Source organism: Sorex araneus, chromosome 2 (assembly GCF_027595985.1).
Source record: "Sorex araneus isolate mSorAra2 chromosome 2, mSorAra2.pri, whole genome shotgun sequence".
NCBI classification, from domain to species: Eukaryota; Metazoa; Chordata; class Mammalia; order Eulipotyphla; family Soricidae; genus Sorex; species Sorex araneus.
The window spans coordinates 280,736,415-280,755,206 of record NC_073303.1 but is presented as its reverse complement, the minus strand read 5'-3'; the positions used below and the strand labels follow the sequence as shown (position 1 = coordinate 280,755,206).

At 42.7% G+C, this 18,792-nt stretch overlaps 1 protein-coding gene across 2 annotated transcripts in view; it reads right to left on the bottom strand.

Annotated features, from left to right (window-relative positions):
• RYK (receptor like tyrosine kinase) overlaps positions 1-18,792 on the bottom strand; it is an 82,638-nt gene that overhangs the window by 54,570 nt on the left and 9,276 nt on the right. For both annotated transcript variants that reach the window (XM_055127231.1, XM_055127230.1), the window contains exon 2: positions 4,248-4,369. In XM_055127231.1, the coding sequence (XP_054983206.1) occupies positions 4,248-4,369 (122 nt within the window). The remainder of the gene's footprint in view (positions 1-4,247; positions 4,370-18,792) is intronic.

Sequence of the window (18,792 nt, the reverse complement as noted above, 5' to 3'; positions counted from 1 at the left end):
GGGGAAATTAAGTATGGAAAGTTTAATTTCACTGAACTCCAATGAACACACACTCCTTTCCATTCACAAGTCATCATGCCGAGGAAACATTCTCATGATGTATCATCATTCTTTTCTCCCAAGTTGGCCTAGAAATATTTATTACCTATTTAAGGTCAGTAGAGCATTAAGAACAGAATATCTACTATTTCATTTCATTTTTCACGATTTTTAAATGTGTTTATTTTTTTTTATTCATTGACATTTAAAGTAGAAAAACAAAGAATTAGCTATCATTTTTTTAAAAGACAATGTAAGAATCTTCTTGAGATGTAAGAATTAACTACCTATTTTTTTTTTTTTTCAGACACCATGAGAAGCTTCTCTTTTGGGATATTCACAGAAACACAGCATCTCAGACTTATAAGGGCATTTAAAATTCAAGAGCAGCTACCTCATGAGTTCCACCTAAAACACCCCCAGCCAAATAGTTTCCAGTGGTTTTCTGATGCCGTCCTTCAGCGCAAGGGAACATTCCTCCCCAGGAGAGGAGATGAAAAGTGAAACCTACTTCTCAACTCAGATGCATAAACCAGTGGCTGAGAGAGTGATGAGGAATGAGATTTTATTTCTGACGTAATTCCAAATTATGCCCCACAATAACTTATCTGTCATAAGGAGGAAAACTTTAAAGAGAAATCTGGTGAGCCGCCAGCACGAGCTGTGAGACAGGCTGCCACACGTGCACTGTGAAGAACAGACCTGGGCGGCGGCAGCACTGCCTAAGGCCTTCCTGAATGGAATCCTGAGGAAACCTCAGCTGGTCCAAACCCAGCAGCACTCTGCAAAGTTACAGGCAGTACGTTTTCAAGGTGTTAGGGTGAAGAAATGCAGAGCTGTGAAAACGTTACAGATTAACAGGATTAAAGAGATGTCAAGTTACTGCATGGTCCTGAATCACACAGGAAAAAAAGAATCACTGAAATACACACACACACACACACACACACACACACACACACGCACACACAATTAGAATAACTGGTAAAACATAAGTACTGTATAATAGATAATTAATTAATAGTGTATCAATATTAAGGTTCCTGATTTTGACAACTATACTTAAGTTAGTTAAGATTTGTCCAGGTTATCAAGTAATATACAAGTAATATATCAAGTAATATACAAGTGACAATAAGTATCTTGTCCCTTTATCCTTAAATATATTGATATATATTTATCCTTAAATATATTGATATATTTAAGGATAAAGGGACAAGATGCTTATAATGCATCTACAAATTGCTTGAAGAGGGAAGTGTATGGCATTGGGGTATGGAGAAAGGAAGAGAATGAGTGATAAAAGTAAGCAAATGAATAAAATTTAAACTCAGTAAAGAAAAGGGGGAGAGTGGCTGGAGTGATAGCATAGCGGGTAGGGCGTTTGCCTTATACGTGGCCTACCCAGGTTCGATTCCCAGTATCCCATATGGTCCAGAGTGCCACCAGGAGTAATTCCTGAGTGCAGAGCCAGGAGTCACCCCTGTGCATCGCCAGATGTGACCCAAAAAGAAAAAAAAAGGGGGGAGGGAATGTGAGAATTTTTGTACTCTTCTCTCATTTTTCTTCATGCTTGAAATAGTATCAAAATTAAAAGCTATTCCTGGGGCTGAAGCAATAGCACAGCGGGTAGGGCGTTTGCCTTGCATGTGGCCGACCCGGGTTCGATTCCCACATCCCTTATGGTCCCCTGAGTACCTCGAGGAATAATTCCTGAGTGCAGAGCCAGGAGTAACCCCTGAACATCGCCGGATGCGACCCAAAAAGAAAAAAAAATTAAATAAAGTTATTCCTTCCCAATTATGTCAAATAAAATACTGAAAAAATGCGTTAGCTCAGGTTCTTTTAAGAATCCTGCTGTGAGCTCTGGGGTAAATCTCCCTCCTCTGAAGGAGGCCAAATCCCCACCCTGCAGAGGCCCCGGCAGCTGCACCCATAGCCCACCTGCAGCCACGCCAACTGCTCAGCATCACCACTTCACTAATACTGTCTGCAGAGACACCGAATGGAAAAAATTTTAGGCACTCCGGATATCCAGGCTGAGGACGTTTCACCCATTGGCCCAGACCACAGGTCCTAAAAAGTGCCTGAACCATGCGATTACATATGTGGCCACACAACACCTCCAAATTGGTCAACACTGAAATTCCAGTAGGAGCACACTAAATTACAAGGGAAAGTAGCATCTACGGCAACTGAACTCAACAAACAAAAACAGTAACACTGAAGGGTGAATTAGCAACAAACAGCAGAGTAAATCCTTAGACAAAGACTTAAGAACCCCATGGTGAGATTCAGCAATTCTCAGGTATTTTCTTTTACTGAAGTATTTTTGATAATTCCTTTGGCCACTTAGTTGCAACAAGCAATATAAAATACCGGGAGTAGCCTTGCCTGGTGGTTTGGTAAAGGGGGACAATGTGGAGAGAACTTCACTTTGGTGGTGGGTGGTGTTCAAATATCAGAAGCCCCTAGGTATATATGAACAACTTTATCAACCACAGTGTTTCACAGCATGGGCTGTGCCCCCCCACCTCAACACACACACACACACACACACACACACACACACACACGTATGTTCAGGCACTAATCATAAACTGATAGAGCTCAGATTCTTTCTCTCAGGAGAACATTTCCTAAATTATCTACACCAGAGGTTTCCCAAACTTATTTAGCTGTTTTCAGGAGGGAGGAAAAAAAAAAAACAGAAAAATCAAAGAGCCCCCGTTCATCTTCTTTAAGTGGACAAACAGGAAATAACACCCAATTGCACGTAAGGTGACTACTGGCCCCAGATCCATGCAGCGGACCCAGGGAAAGTGGTAATCTGATACATGACACCCTTTAGATATTTAAACATAACTAGGCTTCCATTTATTTGTTTCGAATGAATTTAATCTCTCAACCTGTTTTTCTTTCTTCACCCTAAAGAGAGCTACTAAGAGAACACTACATAACCCAAAGCAACAGTGTTGGAAAGTTAAAATGTTCCAGAGGCACGCCCCACCCAATGCTAGGTTTTTTGCGTTTTTTTTTTATAATGAAAATTAGTCCTGAAGAAGTTATGCCAATTTAGAAAAAAATGGGTGTTGACGACAAAATCTTAACAGTTCTTAAAACTTTCCATAATAATTTAATTTTCCCAATGACCACTACTGTATCAAAACTGAACATTTTAAAAACCTGTATCAAAGAGTTTAAATCTGTTTCTTAATTTACCTAATTTGGTTTGGGGGCACCAGGAGCTACTCCCAGCTCTGCGCTCAGGGATTACTCACAATGGCACAAAGGGATAAAACAATGCCAGGGAGCTAAGGTGGCACGGGGCTTGCTGGGCGCTCTCTCTCTCTCTCTCTCTCTCTCTCTCTCTCTCTCTCTCTCCCCCTTCCTCTCTCTCCCCCTCCCCCTCCCCCCTCTCTCTTTCCTCTTTCTCTCTCTCTTCTCTGTCTCCATCTCTGTCTATCTGTCTATCTCTCTCTCAATAATACTTTATAATACTTAAAACACACACAAAACTAAGAACTACAGTCAGGGACACAGCTCTGTGTTTGAGGCAATGAATATGATCTCCAGAGCCAATAAATAAATATTTTTACTTCCATAATTGAAATTCTACTCAAATACCTATACTGAAAGCTGATAAAAGACAGGAGAGGCTCTGTATTAGCTTCCAACTCTTTGACCTCTGAGAGAAGTTAGCAGGTTCAAGGAGCCCAGACACAGAAAATATGTCAAGAATTCGGCAACAATAAACCAGGCCACAGATTCCTTTCGGCCAGGGGCGCCTGGTCACAGCCCATCGGGTGCCTGCTCGTGCTGCACCTTCCTTCACCGTTTCTTCACACATGGGAGAACGAGAGGCGCTGAACCAAACCTGCCTGACATCTGTCTCACCACTCCCCAGCCTCCACCCAGGGCCTCCCCTGTAAAGCACTGACCCTAGCAGGCCCCGCCGCCCCCTCCTCCAGCTGAGGATGGGTGCGTCCTACACGCACATCAAGGAAGGCTACCTGCACGGTAAAGGACCTCAGAACTTCCCGAGGAATGGTGACAGATGTTAAATACAACTCTGGAATACCCTGGAATACCCTAGCCCACCCCCCACACCAACTCTCTGGGACGGTGGACAGCAGCCCGCCCTGAGACACAAACTTGGCCTTGGCCTCAGAGCCTGTCCTGGGGTCCGCAGTTGCCCACTCTCTTACCTTGGATTTTGCGTGCCAAGTGAAGTGCAGGAAATTTGTCTCACTGGGTACTAGCAGGTTAAAAGATAGAGCATAGTGACTAATAAGGTCATTTCTCACATAATAAAGTTCTGCATCAAGACCTGGGGAAAAAATAAAAAGGAAACAGGAATTAAACACATGCAAGCACACCCAAAAATCCCTTCAAGATACTAACCATCAGCACGTCAGGCATTAATAATAGAGGGGGAGAGAACGTGGGTGTGTGGGAGTGGGCATCACAAAGACCCCGCACAGGTACTGCTCCGTGAAGCAGGAAGGACACCGTATTCATCAAAGGCACAAAGAAACAAGAACTCAACAAGGAAGCGATTGTAACACCGGTGACCTCTCTCTCCTGGGGGCAGTCCGGTCCTCTGTCCTTCAGAGGACCAGACAGAAACCCTCCTAAAGATTCCGGAAGTGACTGAATATGGACGGGAGAAAGGCACCTTGGGGACAGCCTAAGTGTGAGCCACGGCTGTCACCCCCAGCCTGAGGTAACTTACTTCCTGGCAAGTCTGCAGCACAGGTAATACTGCACCCTGACCAGCCACCATGAAAACACACTTGTCCCTTTCCTACTTGAGACTGTAAAGGACTGCAAAGGTGGAAAATTCCATATTTCTCCTCACGTCCTGGGGATGGCTGTGTGCACAAAACATATGCTGAGAAAACACATTTGCTTTGGGGGCCCTGTTCATTAGTGCTCCAGGGCTAAATGCTCACTTGGTTAAGTGCTCAGGTGACAGCAGTGGGGATAGAACCTGGGCCTCCATATGCACAGTCAACCGAGCTATCTCTCTGGCCTCTCAATAAATACCTGTTAAACACAAGTTAGTCCTGCAGATATAGCACAAGAAATGCTGGCAAAGTAATTTCATTCATTCTCCTATCAACTTCTCAACCAGCGTCACATCCAACTTCCAAGACATAGCACAATCTCCAGTGCTGTCCTACTGCTCATCCTACCACTTACAGAGAAGACAGGGAGCAGGAAGGGCCGTTTCAGGATGGGGATGCATGTCTGACATACACTAGTACAAGAGAACTGAGGTTACCGATAAAAAAAAGTAATAGAAGTTATTGAGGTTGATAGCCAGAAGGAAGAATATGGGAGAACCCAAACTGTAGACACAGAAGATATTTATGAGCTCAGAGAGTTGCTGTTCTAACACTAAGCAGTACTAGAAGAGTTCCCAGCTATTGACCGACCACAGCTCAAGATCTTGAAGGCAGAGCAATTCACACAGCTTCTGTCCATAGAAATGAGTCATTTTAATGAACAGGTGGCTGTTGGAACTGAGGGATTAAAAAGAACAATGAAGATCTCAGGAACCACTTTGTAAGAGTTATGAGGTTAAAGAGATAGTTCCTCATATCCGGGGCACTGGGGGGGCGGGGGTGCGGGGAGAGCCCACCACCCTAACAGAGCCCCAGCAGCTGAATACCCCCAGAACCCGCCATGTGAACCGCCATGTTCACAGTCGATCTCCACAGGCTAGGACAAGCCTCATCCATGAGTGAATCTGTTGAAAAACTCAGGTATGTGGGTTTTGTAACCGAAATCTCCAGGCTCGCACGGAGTCAGGGATGGGTGACCTGCTACCTCCCCACCCCGAACTGCCTCTGGTGTCATATAAGCTCATTAGCTGGACATGATCCAGAGACTCACAAATAAACTCAGAAGAGATCAACAAGCTGCAGGTTCCTCAGACCCCAAAGTCACCATCCAGTTAAAAATTTAAGTCCAGCTTTATCACCCTATTTAAAATTTTAGAATTCCTGGAGCGCAGTCACGTGATATCTCAAACTCTACAACACTGATGTACCAGGAGCAGCGCACACTGGATAGGATGTAAGGCAGAAGGCAACCAATTTCAATTTTAAAAAATATTAGCACACAAGGCTCAACCTGTAACAACATGTTAGTAATCTCTTATAAAAGGGCTCGATGGCTCCAGGGATAGATTCAGCAATCTTCACACACTTTCTTCTAAAGAAAACTTTCTTGATCACTTTTAGAGAATTATTTATAACAAGCAATACAAAATAAATTACTTCGGATCTGCTACTTGGACTAAGCGAAAGCACAGTGGGTAAGGCTTTTGCCTTGCACGCGGCTGACCCAGGTTCGATTCCTCCATCCCTCTTGGAGAGCCAGCCCGGCAAGCTACTGAGAGTATCCTGCCTGCACAGCAGAGCCTGGCAAGCTACCTGTGGCGTATTCTACATGCCAAAAACAGTAACAAGTCTCACAATGGAGACTTGTTGTCTCCATTCAAGTAAATTGATGAACAATGGGACGACAATGCTACAGTGCTACTGGGGCAGGCTTGGATGGTAGTTAGGAAAATTTGAAATAATGGTGGTAGGTAAGGTGTAATGGTGGTGGGATTGATGTTGAGATACTGAATGTAATAAATTACTGTGAGCACGCTTATAAAAATAAAATAAATAAAAATAAAGACAGTTCAGGGGTTAGGGTGCATAATTTGCATGTACCCAACTCCAGTTTGATCCCCATGACCACAATGCCTGGCCCTGTCCCAGCACTAACAGGCATAGCCCTGGAAACCACCGGACCACCAGGTGTGATAGGTGGCCCCTTGGCACCATCATGGCCCAAGAAGCATCACATCACATTGAACCCTCTGGCCCAGTCGACAGAGAATCACCAGACATGGCCCCAGAGTTCCCTGAGCAGCACTCGGGAAACACAAACGAAATATTTCTGTACCTTCCCCTCTCCTCAGTTCTTATTCCCCACTCTCAACCTTCCCTGCAATCTGCGACGATAATAACAACAGTATAACCTTGAATTAAGTAATCCCCACAATTGAGATTCACTACGTAATTAGGACTTCTACTCTCAAATAAATGAATATTCATAGCTGTTGACAGTTTGGAATGCAGAGATTCATACCTATAAATAATTAATGGACACCAAAATAAACTGACAATTTGAATTTCCCTACCATAGACTGGGATATGAAAATTGTTGTATGATCATAAAAAAAGATCATTGGCTGTTTTACGGACCAGAGCTTTTTAAATATTTGTTTTGAACTACGGCATTCTTTGTTAACTAAGACAGTTTTTTTTCCTGCTTGAAAAGGATTTTAAGTGGGTCTAAGGACTGGAGTGATAGCACAGCGGTTGGGCTTTCGCCTTTCACACGGCCGACCCGTGTGCGATTCCTCCGCCCCTCTCGGAGAGCCCAGAAAAACTACCGAGAGTATTGAGCCCGCACGGCAGAGCCTGGCAAGCTACCCCTGCGTATTGGATATGCCAAAAACAGTAACAATAAGTCTCACAATGAGAGACGTTACTGGTGCCCACTCGAACAAATCGATGAGCAACGGGATGACAGTGACAGTGACTCTGGTCTAAGTGTATTATGGAAGGATTAGTAACAGTATTGAAAATCACAATACCTCAATAAAAATGGAAAACAAGACTTCGGAATTTTGCTAAATGAGATTCGAATTTTCTCAATGAAAATATTATTTAAATTCAAATTAAAAGACTAGCCTTACAAGGCACGTAGGCCTACTTGGATTTGATTCTCCAGCATCCCATATGATCCCCCAAGCACCACCAGGAGTAATTCCTGAGCACAGAGCCAGGAGTAACCTGAGAATCACTAGTTGTGACCCCAAAATCAAAAAGTAAAAAAAAAACAAACTTAAAAAATGGGCAAGGCACTTGAATATGCATTTCTTCAAAGAAGATAAATGCCAACAAACACAGGAAAATATGGTCATAATTAGTAAGAGAGTGCAAATCAAAAGAGGAAGAGATATCTATAAACAAAGAAACTAAAAACACTGCACGTATTGGTGAGGATGCGGAGAAACAAGCATCTGTTTATCACTGGCTGGAATGCAAACTGGTTTAGTTATTCTTGGTTTCTCAGAATCACATGATTACAGAACTACTGTGTAATTCTACTCCTATAATTCTACTTCTACGCATATATACCAAACAGAAAACAGGTATACAATCAAATGTTCAAGTACTCAATCAAATACATGTACATATATATTCAGAACAGCATTATCTGTAAGAGTATAAATGTGGAAAAAGGCACAAATGATAAAAAGCTGCAACAGATAAATGAAAAAGCAAATATACAACGATATCTACATGGAGAGATCTATATTTGTACATAGGAACCAGAAAGGATTGAAGTACTAATACATTCCATACTAGGATAACCTTCCAAAATACTGTATTAACACAAAATTGGGTCGCATGACTCCATTTATATGAACTACCCAGAACAGAATTCAGAGCAATAGGGATGTAAATTACAGGTTGCCAGGGGATGGAAGGAGACTGGGATGAGAAGAAACTGCCTAATGGGTTTTTCTTTAAGGTGAGGAAAATGTTCTGAAATTAGACATAGTTGCACAGCATGATAAATGTGCAAAGTAGTACTAAACTGTTCCCTTGAATATGATAAATTCATGTTATACAAGTTTCAATTCACCAAGTTCTGACCTTTCTTGTGAGGTCAGTGGAGCTCTGAGGGTCCTCTCCTGGCAATGTTGGGTCTAGCAGTCTGGGCCTCAAGCTCAGGAATGCAACTCTGGCCTGTGGTACTGTGGCCATCATCAGGGTCACACCCATCGGTGCTCAGTAGGTCATGTGACTCTGAGGATTAAATCCCAGGTCTTGCATGGGGTTGGCACGTGCTCTACTATTTGAGTAATCTTCCTGGTCAATCCCCACCTCAACTGTGTGTGTGCGTATGTGTGCATGCGTGTGTGTGTGTGTGTGTGTGTGTGTGTGTGTGTGTATGTATGTATATGTTTGTGTATATGTGGTTTTGGAGGGGGAGGAGGAGGTGGTGCCTGGGATAGAACCCAAGCCCCAAATTACTACTTCTTTCAAAGAAAATAAAAAGTTGACCACAGCGATGGCCCCATGAACTGGGAGGAACTGTAATAAAAATAGCTTCCCAGGACTGGAAAAGATTATGAGGAAACATTTATGAGAAAATCAGGTGTAGGAAATAGACTGAAATGTCCCAGAAATGATGGCAAAGAAGGTAACTGAGGGTGGAGGTAGAAAGGAATTCCTCTGGAAGTTGGAGGGACGAGAGTGCCGTGGATGAAAGCAGCAGCATTCTGTTCAGACATGCAGAAAATTTTTGTTTTACCTTAAGATGAAAAACACTTCTGCTGTTCAATTAGAATAGTCAGGCTTAAATTTCTCATGGCCAATTCCAGCAAAGTAGGTTACTGCTCTCTGGTTAGAAAATAGGGACATTTTTGGTCTGGAGACATTTAGTGTAGGATATTTAGTGCAGGAGGTAAGGCTCTTACCTTGCACCAGGCTGACATCCAATTCCCTGCACACAGTAGCCCCTAAGCACTGTTGCTTCTGGCCCAACTCCCCAGCCCCCACAAGAAACAAAAACAAAATGAAACGAAACAAAAAAAATTTTTTTCCACGATTTTTTTATTATTTTTTTTTCCTTTTTGGGTCACACCTGGCGATGCTCAGGGGTTACTCCTGGCTCTGCACTCAGGAATTACTCCAGGCGGTGCTCAGGGGACCATATGGGATGCTGTGGATTGAACCTGGCAAACACCCTACCCACTGTGCTATCGCTCTAGCCCCTCACAATTTTATTTTTAAATAACCTAAATTCTGAGTTGAAAAGTTTGTTAACACTGCAAAACACTCAATACCCGTTGGGAAAAATAAGTTTTAACCTACATAATCTTAAATTCAAATGCAACTCTAGGCCTGTTTTATATGACCACACCTGTGTTCAACTCAAGTTTAAATAACTCATTGATTCAATTTTTTTTTCCCAAATCATTTTTAAACCTGTCAACTTTCCAAGGTCACATAAGTGGTTGGTGACAACACTAAAGGTGAAAGTGACATCCTTTTGTTAAAAGACCTACCCTTATAGCATTAAAACAAAAGACACTGGCACTTCACAGCAGGGCTCAGGTTTTAGAATATTTACAACCAGCCAATGAACTGGTACCTCTACTCAAAGAGTTAAATGCATGAATGGCTGGCTGCTGATTAAAATAATAATAATAATAATAATAATAATAATAATAATAAATCCCAGGGCCAGGGAGATAGTTCTTTGGGCAAGTGTACATGCTTTGCCCACTGGAGTCAAAGATTTCATCTTGCCACCACCTGGTCCCCAAACACCGTCAAGAGCAAACCCCACGACGAGCACTGTGGGACCCCAAAATACCAACAATAAAAACTTACATAAAAGATGGATTTTAAGAAAAATAGTGTTTTATAGCATTAGCAATCAGTTATGGAAAGAAAACAAGAGGTCTGAAAAAAAAATGTAGAATTAACTGGCCATCAATTATTCAGTCACCTTTTCCAGGCATCAATTTTCTCAACTAATAACAGGGAAACACAAGATGATGTTCATTCCCCTTCTTGGCCCACAATTCTACTATTCTGTGATATCACTCCTGGTTACCAGATGTCAGCCCAAACTCTTACTATTCTATGATATCATCAACAACTTGCAAATGTTAGTCAAAATTTAACTGAAATATGTTCTGTAAAAATAATCTAGGTTTGGGACTGGAGTGATAGCACAGCAGGTAGGGTGTTTGCCTTGCACGCGGCCGACCCAGCATGCCATATGGTCCCCTGAGCACCACCAGGAGTGATTCCTGAGTGCAAAGCCAGAAGTAAGTAACCCCTGAGCATTGCCAGGTGTGACCCAAAAAGCAATCAAAATAATATTAAATTAAATTAAAAAAATAATAATAATCTAGGTTCTAAGGACAGTATGGCATATAAGCAAAAAGTCAGTCACTAAATACACTACACCAGTGTTTCCCAAAGTGGGTTAATACATTCTCCAAGGGGCACTGTAATGATCTACGGCGGTGGTAGAAGTCCCCATATGGGGGTACAATTGGGAGATGCTTATCTGTTGGTTCACTTCGATTTGGATGGGGAACCTACGTACATGATTTTCTGTAAAGGGGGCAGATTGACACAATTAAAATATGTTTTCATCAGCACTGAGTACATCTTCAGTCCTAGAAAAATTTGGAATACTAAAAGACTCTGCCTAGAAAATTAGCTCAGATATCATGTTTAACCGCCTAAGACAGAGCACTACAAACGCCAGACTGTAGGAAAGGGCATCGTGAAAGAGGTGGCTCAAACACTGGAGCACAAGTCTTTGCACATTGGAGCCCCAGGTTCGATTCCCAAGACCACATGGGAAGTACTCAGCACTGCAGAGGGGGACCTCCAAGTACCTAGCCAGAAACAGTTCCAGCCCTGATGGATGTGAACCTCCACCCCCCCCAAAAAAAAATAAAAGCACAAAGCATATAAAACTTTAATCCCAGCTGAGGAGATAGTACAGTGTTAAGGCCTGACATGTCTCTCACATGTGACAGACACAGGTTGGATCCCTCAACCCCAAGCACCACAAGGGGTCCATACCGTAGGTATAGCACCACTTCCCCCACCCAAAAAAAAATTTTTTTTAGCTTTAATTCCCACAGTTATTCAATAAACTACAATTAATGTAACCAAATTAAGATTTTAAATGTCATACTGCTGATTCAACTTTTTCTTCAAATAAGTTTCCTGCAAGCTCCGGCTTCTTAACTGAACTGGGTTGAAATTAGAATATGACTGTGCCCCCACCCACACCCCTTCTTCCTCATCTCCTGCGGAGAAGAACACCTGCCATGGCAATAAACAGGTGACAGATGGTGCTGAAGCTATGGAATTAGCTTCAAAACGATGTGAGTGAATGGGACCCACCCAAGGAAAAGACAGGGCACCTACAGTTACTTAACAAAGAACTGTGCCAGCACAAGACAATGTGGCATCTGGTCAAAATCGACTGCTCCCTGAAGAACAGCCCTTTGGAGTGGCTATTAGTTGGCACTGCTCAGAGCCAACTACAGGGTCCACTTAGTAAATCCCCTTCCCAGCTGTCCGGAGATTCCATGTCAGCCATCCCTAGGAAAGGAAATTTAAAGCTACCCATTACTAATGCTATGTTCAGGTTTGCCTCTTTAGTACCTCCATGATAATCAGTTCTGCATGAAGAGCACAATCAAGAGAAGACGAGGGTCACTTCTGATTTCAAATGGACTTGAGTGATGCACTGTCACCTTCCCCATCTGCAAATACTATAGCAGATGGATAAGAAATTGTAAAGAGTGACACCAGATACGGGACCAGGGAGTGGAGAGAGGACAGGAGTTAAGGCAAATGCTTCGCTTGCAGATGACCCTGGTTCAATCCCAGCCACCATATGGTCTCCAAGCACCATTGGGTGCAGCCCTGAAGCCCTGAGAACCTCCAGAGTGACCCAGCACCACAGGCCACTCACTCACACTGAGCAACCAACCCAGTGGCCCAGGAGTGGACCCTGGGCATCTTGAGCACCGTTTTGGAGACTTCCCATTAAAAAAAAAAAAAAAAAGAAGAAGACGACACAGGATCAGGAAACAAGTCTTATCATCCAATTAATATCTTGGCTTTTTATTTTCAAATTAATAAAAGAATCACACCAAAGAAGTGACTTGTACCACAACTGCAGAAGTATGAAAGGAGCTTCCCAGATTGAGGAAGCTGTAGCGTGGTTAAGGTGCATGCCTCATACTCAGTTGGCCGGGGCCCAATCCCCAGTACCATCAGGTCCCCCACGCATTGCCAGGGATAACCTTGGAGGCCCCAAGAACCGTTGGGTGTGGTACAGGCAATCCCAGGACACTCACAGCACTTCATCCTCAGGCTTCACACTGAGCCACGGTCTGATTAGTCAAGAATCACTCACCTAAGTGGCCCCCTGAATACTCTTGGGAGTGACACCCCCCCAAAAAATTAAGTTGTTTCCTATATCCAAGGGTAATAGCAGAAATACAATCCACAATCTCTAAAGCTAAAACACAAAATATGAAGCAAGTCCTGCTAGTGCAAAGCCGTCCAGTCTCCAGTCAATAACTATTACTGGTTCCAGCTTTGTTTAGAGAAAAAGATCTGGTTGCAGAGATGCTTCCAGACCCCACACCAGGCTGAGCCGCCCGGAGCACCCAATGTCACAATCTAGTTAAAATTTAACTCCTGGTGTATCACCGCATTCAAAATTTTTCAATTCCTATAGGATCTCAAACTCTGCATCACTGATAAACCAGGAGTAGCACACCATATTGGATGGGATATAAAGTAGAAGGCAACCAATCTCCATTAACAAGATATAAACATACAAGGCTTACACTACAGCAACATGTTAGTAATCTCTTATACAAGGGCTTAAGGGATCCATGGTGAGAGACAACAATCTTCACACACTTTCTTCTAAGGAAACATTTTTGGATCATTTTTAGCTTATTATTTATAATAAGCAATATTAAATAAATTATGTAGGGCTGCTATAGGGGCAAGCTTGAGGTGTGGTTGGGAAAATTGGAAATAACGGTGGTGGGACTGGTTTGGAATACTGAATATGTAACAAATCATCATAAACAACTTTTTTAAAAAATAAAGTGGTTTTTTTTTTAATTTTTAAATAAAGAAAATTATCTGGGCTAGAAAAATAGTGCAAGGGTTAAGGCACCTCCTGCCTTGTATCGAGCCAACTTCAGTTTGATCCCCAGCACCAAATATGGTTCCCAGAGCACAGCCAAGGGTCACTTCTGAGCACAGAGCCAGGACACCCCTTGAGCACTGCCAGGTGTGAACCAAAAACAATTAGACAAATAAAATGATCTGGAGACCAGAAATATAGTACAGAGGTTAAGGCGCCTGCCAAACTGGCCTACCGCAGATCATTCCCCAGCACTTTGGTCCACACCGAATACTGTAGGCAGCAACCCCCAAGCACCACCCAAACCCCTTTTCAACTCCTCCCACCCCCGAGTTCATACCTGCATCGCAGATACTTCCCTATAGCAGAGAGGGAGAAGCTAATTCATAGTGTGGCATGATCACCATTCAACTTCTTTATGCCCAACTCATAATAGGCATATACTCCTATTACAATTTGGCCATAAGACTATTAGTAACAAAAGGGGTCAAGGCACAATGGAGAACCAACTCATCACCCCTCTTGGCCAGCAAAAGGATGCAAAAGAAGCGCTGACTTTGAGTGTAGTTCCAAAGCTAACTGGTTTCTGAGGTAAATCACGAGCCTTCTACTACAAGCTCATTCATGGAGCTAGAGATCTTTGTTTTATTCATTAAATATGCCACATCCTTAAATATGGCCTAGAATAGACTCAATAAATAATGGTTCAACGAGTAATGATAAATGTCGCTACTGAAAGCAACCATACATCTCAATTACCTCTAACAGCCAATGACTTTGGTTTCTATTCCAAAACATGCAGATCCCCCATCACGAACTAAAATAAATTAGTCCTTGGACTATGCAGCATTTTCATATATAACATCTGTGATAATACCAATACTGTTGAATGTTGAAAAGCATTCCCTTTTATATAGGTGAAGACACCCCACTCAGACATTACTTGCCTATTCTTATATATGAAGTTGGAATTAAAACTCAAATATGCAAGTTCCAAATCCAGCAGTGGTACAGACCATGGTATCGTCTATATAAACATGAATATTACACACATATACAAACCTTGGAAAAATCTTTTTAAAATTTTCTTTAAAAATTTCTCCTTAACAAATAATTTAAGGCGTTAAACAACTTCAAAGAATATGCAAACAATCAAAAATCTTCAGTCATTTCCACTTATGGACAAGAGAAAATAACAAGAAACCAGATTAACCCTCTATTCGAAATCGACCCGAAAACAGAAAACGCTATATGAAAACACCAGTTTAAGACACTGAACATATGGTAGCAAAGGGTAACAATCTCTGAAACAGCAAACAAACTGGATGAGACCCACAACCATAGTCGGAGTTGAAGACCCAAAGCTGAAAGCCCAGAAATAGAGTGTGCAGGACAAAGTCCCAGAGAGAAGAGAGCTGGACAGAGAAAAGATTTCCCAGGTCTCCAGAAGCTTGTCCTCCCAGGATGCAGCTGACCTCTGATTAGAGCAAAATGTGAAAGGAACAAACTATTCCATGTAATTGAACTGAATACGAGAGCAAAGATCAATATATTCTGTAAGAATCCAAATCCACCCAGCACCTAAGAGGGTTAAAAATGATGTCTACCATCCAATCAACAACCGGGCATGCCAAAAAAAGAAAAAAGCGGAGAGAGAAATAAATCAAAATCAACTTAAAACTAACACAGATGTTAGAATTAGCAGACACGGACATTTATTATAACTGTACTCCACATATATCACACATGGTCAAAAAATTAAGTAGACCATGGAAAATATAAAAAGGCTCATATATCTAGGGATTAAAAATTAAAATGTATGAAAGGAAAACATACACTGAACAAGATTAACGGCAGCCTCAGGATTTCAGAATAAAAGATTAGGAATTCGGGGGCTGGGAAGAGAGCCCAGAGCTCAGGCTCTTGCCCTGCAAGTGGCTGACGCTGGTTCAATCACAAACAGCACACGCTGCCTCCCAAGAAACACTGGTGGTCACTCCTGACCACAAGCCCAAGGGTACTGGGCACTGCCAAATGCGGCACAAAAAAAAACCCAAAAGACAAAATAAAACCCCAAAATTAAAACCAAATAGTCTACATAGGGATGGGGGAGAGTCAGAACAGGGGACGGGATCAGAGGGCAGGGCTGGCCAGGAGGGACTGCTGAAACTGAGGAGTCCCGGGCAGCTTGTCACACTGCTCTGCCTACCTCTGAACGTTTGAACTTTCCAATAATAGCTAATTTGGGGGAGCTGGAGAAATAATACAGTGGGTTGGCTGCTTTTTTTTTTTTTTTTTTTTTGCTTTTTGGGTCACACCCAGCGATGCTCAGGGGTTACTCCTGGTTCTGCACTCAGGAATTACTCCTGGCAGTGCTTGGGAGACCATATGGGATGCCAGGGATCGAACCCGGGTGGGCCGCGTGCAAGGCAAACGCCCTACCCGCTGTGCTATCGCTCCGGCCCCAGGTTTGGCTGCTTTTTTTCCCCTACACAGCCAGGAGCCAATCTGGGCTCAATCCCTGACATGGCATAACAGCCCCCGAAGCACTACCAGGAGTGATCCCTGAGCACAGAGCCCAGAGTACACCCTGAGCATAAAGAACGGGCATGGCCCCCGATCCAAAAACTAAATAATAAATAAAGGGGAAAAAAGGGATATTTGTGAATATAAATGTCACATTCAAAAAGGGATTTGGTGGGGCCGGAGCGATAGCACAGCGGGTAGGGCGTTTGCCTTGCACGCGGCCAACCCGGGTTCGATCCCCGGCATCCCATATGGTCCCCCAAGCACTGCCAGGAGTAATTCCTGAGTGCAGAACCAGGAGTAACCCCTGAGCATCGCTGGGTGTGACCCAAAAAGCAAAAAAAAAGGGATTTGGTGACATCTGCATTTCTACATTCATTGCAGCACTGTTTACAATAGCCACAATCTGGAAAAAAACTGAGTGCCCAAAAACAGATGACTGGTTAAAGAAACCCTGGTACATCTACACAATGGAATACTATGTAGCTGTCAGAAAACATGAAGTCATGAAATTTGCATATAAGTGGATCAACATGGAGAGTGTCATGTGAGTGAAATGAGTCAGAATGAAAGAGACAGACATAGAAAGATTGCACTCATATGTGGAATATAAAGTAGCTGAGAGGTACAAGCTTGCAATGATGCAATTTCTGGCAGATATTTCTCTGGACTTAGTTACTAAAATACTAAAATACAGAAATCCAAAACCGTGCAGATGCTAGTGCAGCCGCTTGACCTCTTATCTCTTCATTCTCAGCAATGAAAAACAAATTATCAAATGCTTCCTTTTCAGCAGGTCCGACTTTAGGGGGGAGAAACTCCAAATAATAACAGTGAGGGGTTTTTTTGTGGAAATATTGAATGCAATCAAAGTAAAGTGAAAGTAAAGTGAAATTTATCAGTTACACAGGCTGGGTGGGGGGCTGGGCAGGTGGGGGGAGGGGGGTATACTGTGATTCTTGGTGGTGGAATATGTGCACTGGTGAAGGGATGGGTGTTTGAGCATTGTATAACTGGGACTTAAACCTGAAAGCTTTGTAACTTTCCACATGGTGATTCAATAAAAGAATAAATTAATTTAAAAAATAAAATAAAATGAATAATTTAGAAAAAAATAAAAATAAAAACTGATGAGCTTCAAAAAAAAAAAAAAAAAAAGGGATTTGGGGGGCAGTAAAATTATTCAGCATGATACAGTGGTAAGTGACCCTACAGCTGTTGAAACCTATGTAACTACAATACTACAACAGCGTGAACCTTAATGTACGCACCAGGGAATTCTAGATGAAAGAATGTAAAAGGGCTGGGACATAGCTCAGTGACAGAGTACCTGCTCTGCAAGTGTGTGGCCCTGAGTTATAACCTAGCACGATTTAAAAGCGGAGGCTGGAGAGAGATTACAAGCGGTAAAGCACTGGGGCTGGAGCGATAGCACAGCGGGTAGGGCGTTTGCCTTGCACGCGGCCGACCCGGGTTCTAATCCCAGCATCCCATATGGTCCCCTGAGCACCGCCAGGGGTAATTCCTGAGTGAAGAGCCAGGAGTAACTCCTGTGCATTGCCGGGTGTGACCCAAAAACAAAAAAAAAAAAAAGAGGTAAAGCACATAGTAGATCCTGGTGCCACCAAGAGTGATCCTAAATGCAAAGCCAGGAGTAACCCGGAGCACCTCTGGATGTGACCCAAAAAACAAAATCAACAACAACAACAAAACAGATGTGTCCTTCCAGAACCATCTTTTGTGGGATTCGGGTGTATCTATGAGTTTTCATCAGAAGTCTGAGTAAGGCCCCCAAAGCCTAAGAAACTACACATAGTAGCAAAACTTCTAAAATATGGGTCTCTGTGCCTTTTTTTGGGGGGCTGGGGGGGCTGGGAGCCTAAGGCTTCTACAAAAAAAAGACATTTTGAGAACCACTGACATTTCTCTTTGTCCCAACTACCAAGGGGCAAAGCTGAAAAGTTACTGCTCTTAAATATGATAGCATCTCACTACCATCATCTGCCCTGCAAATGACTTTACCGCACAGCCATTATTACAAGCAATTAAGAAACATGTCCAGGGAGTTTTATAACTCTACAAGAAAGTGGTTGAAAGGCATCAAATGGGGGGCGGGGGGGCAAGCTATGTCTAAATTTCCTTTAGATTGCAACAATATAATCTCTTTATTATACTATATTTCATTTCATCTAAAGTATGTGTTACTAAGAAAGCTGTCAATTAACTAATGACTTACCACTGCTTGTAAGGTGGCTTGCTTTAAAAGTGGAAAAACTGGACATCTTAGAACCAAGAAAGCATGGCACTCAAACAGTTTATTACCTGGGTCCCGTCTCTGATCTCTTAAATGAGCTGCTCAGAGTTGTTCTAGAATCTGTATTTCGTTTAAGCTCCTCAGATGATTCTGGTTAGATTAAGACCAAATAAACAGCT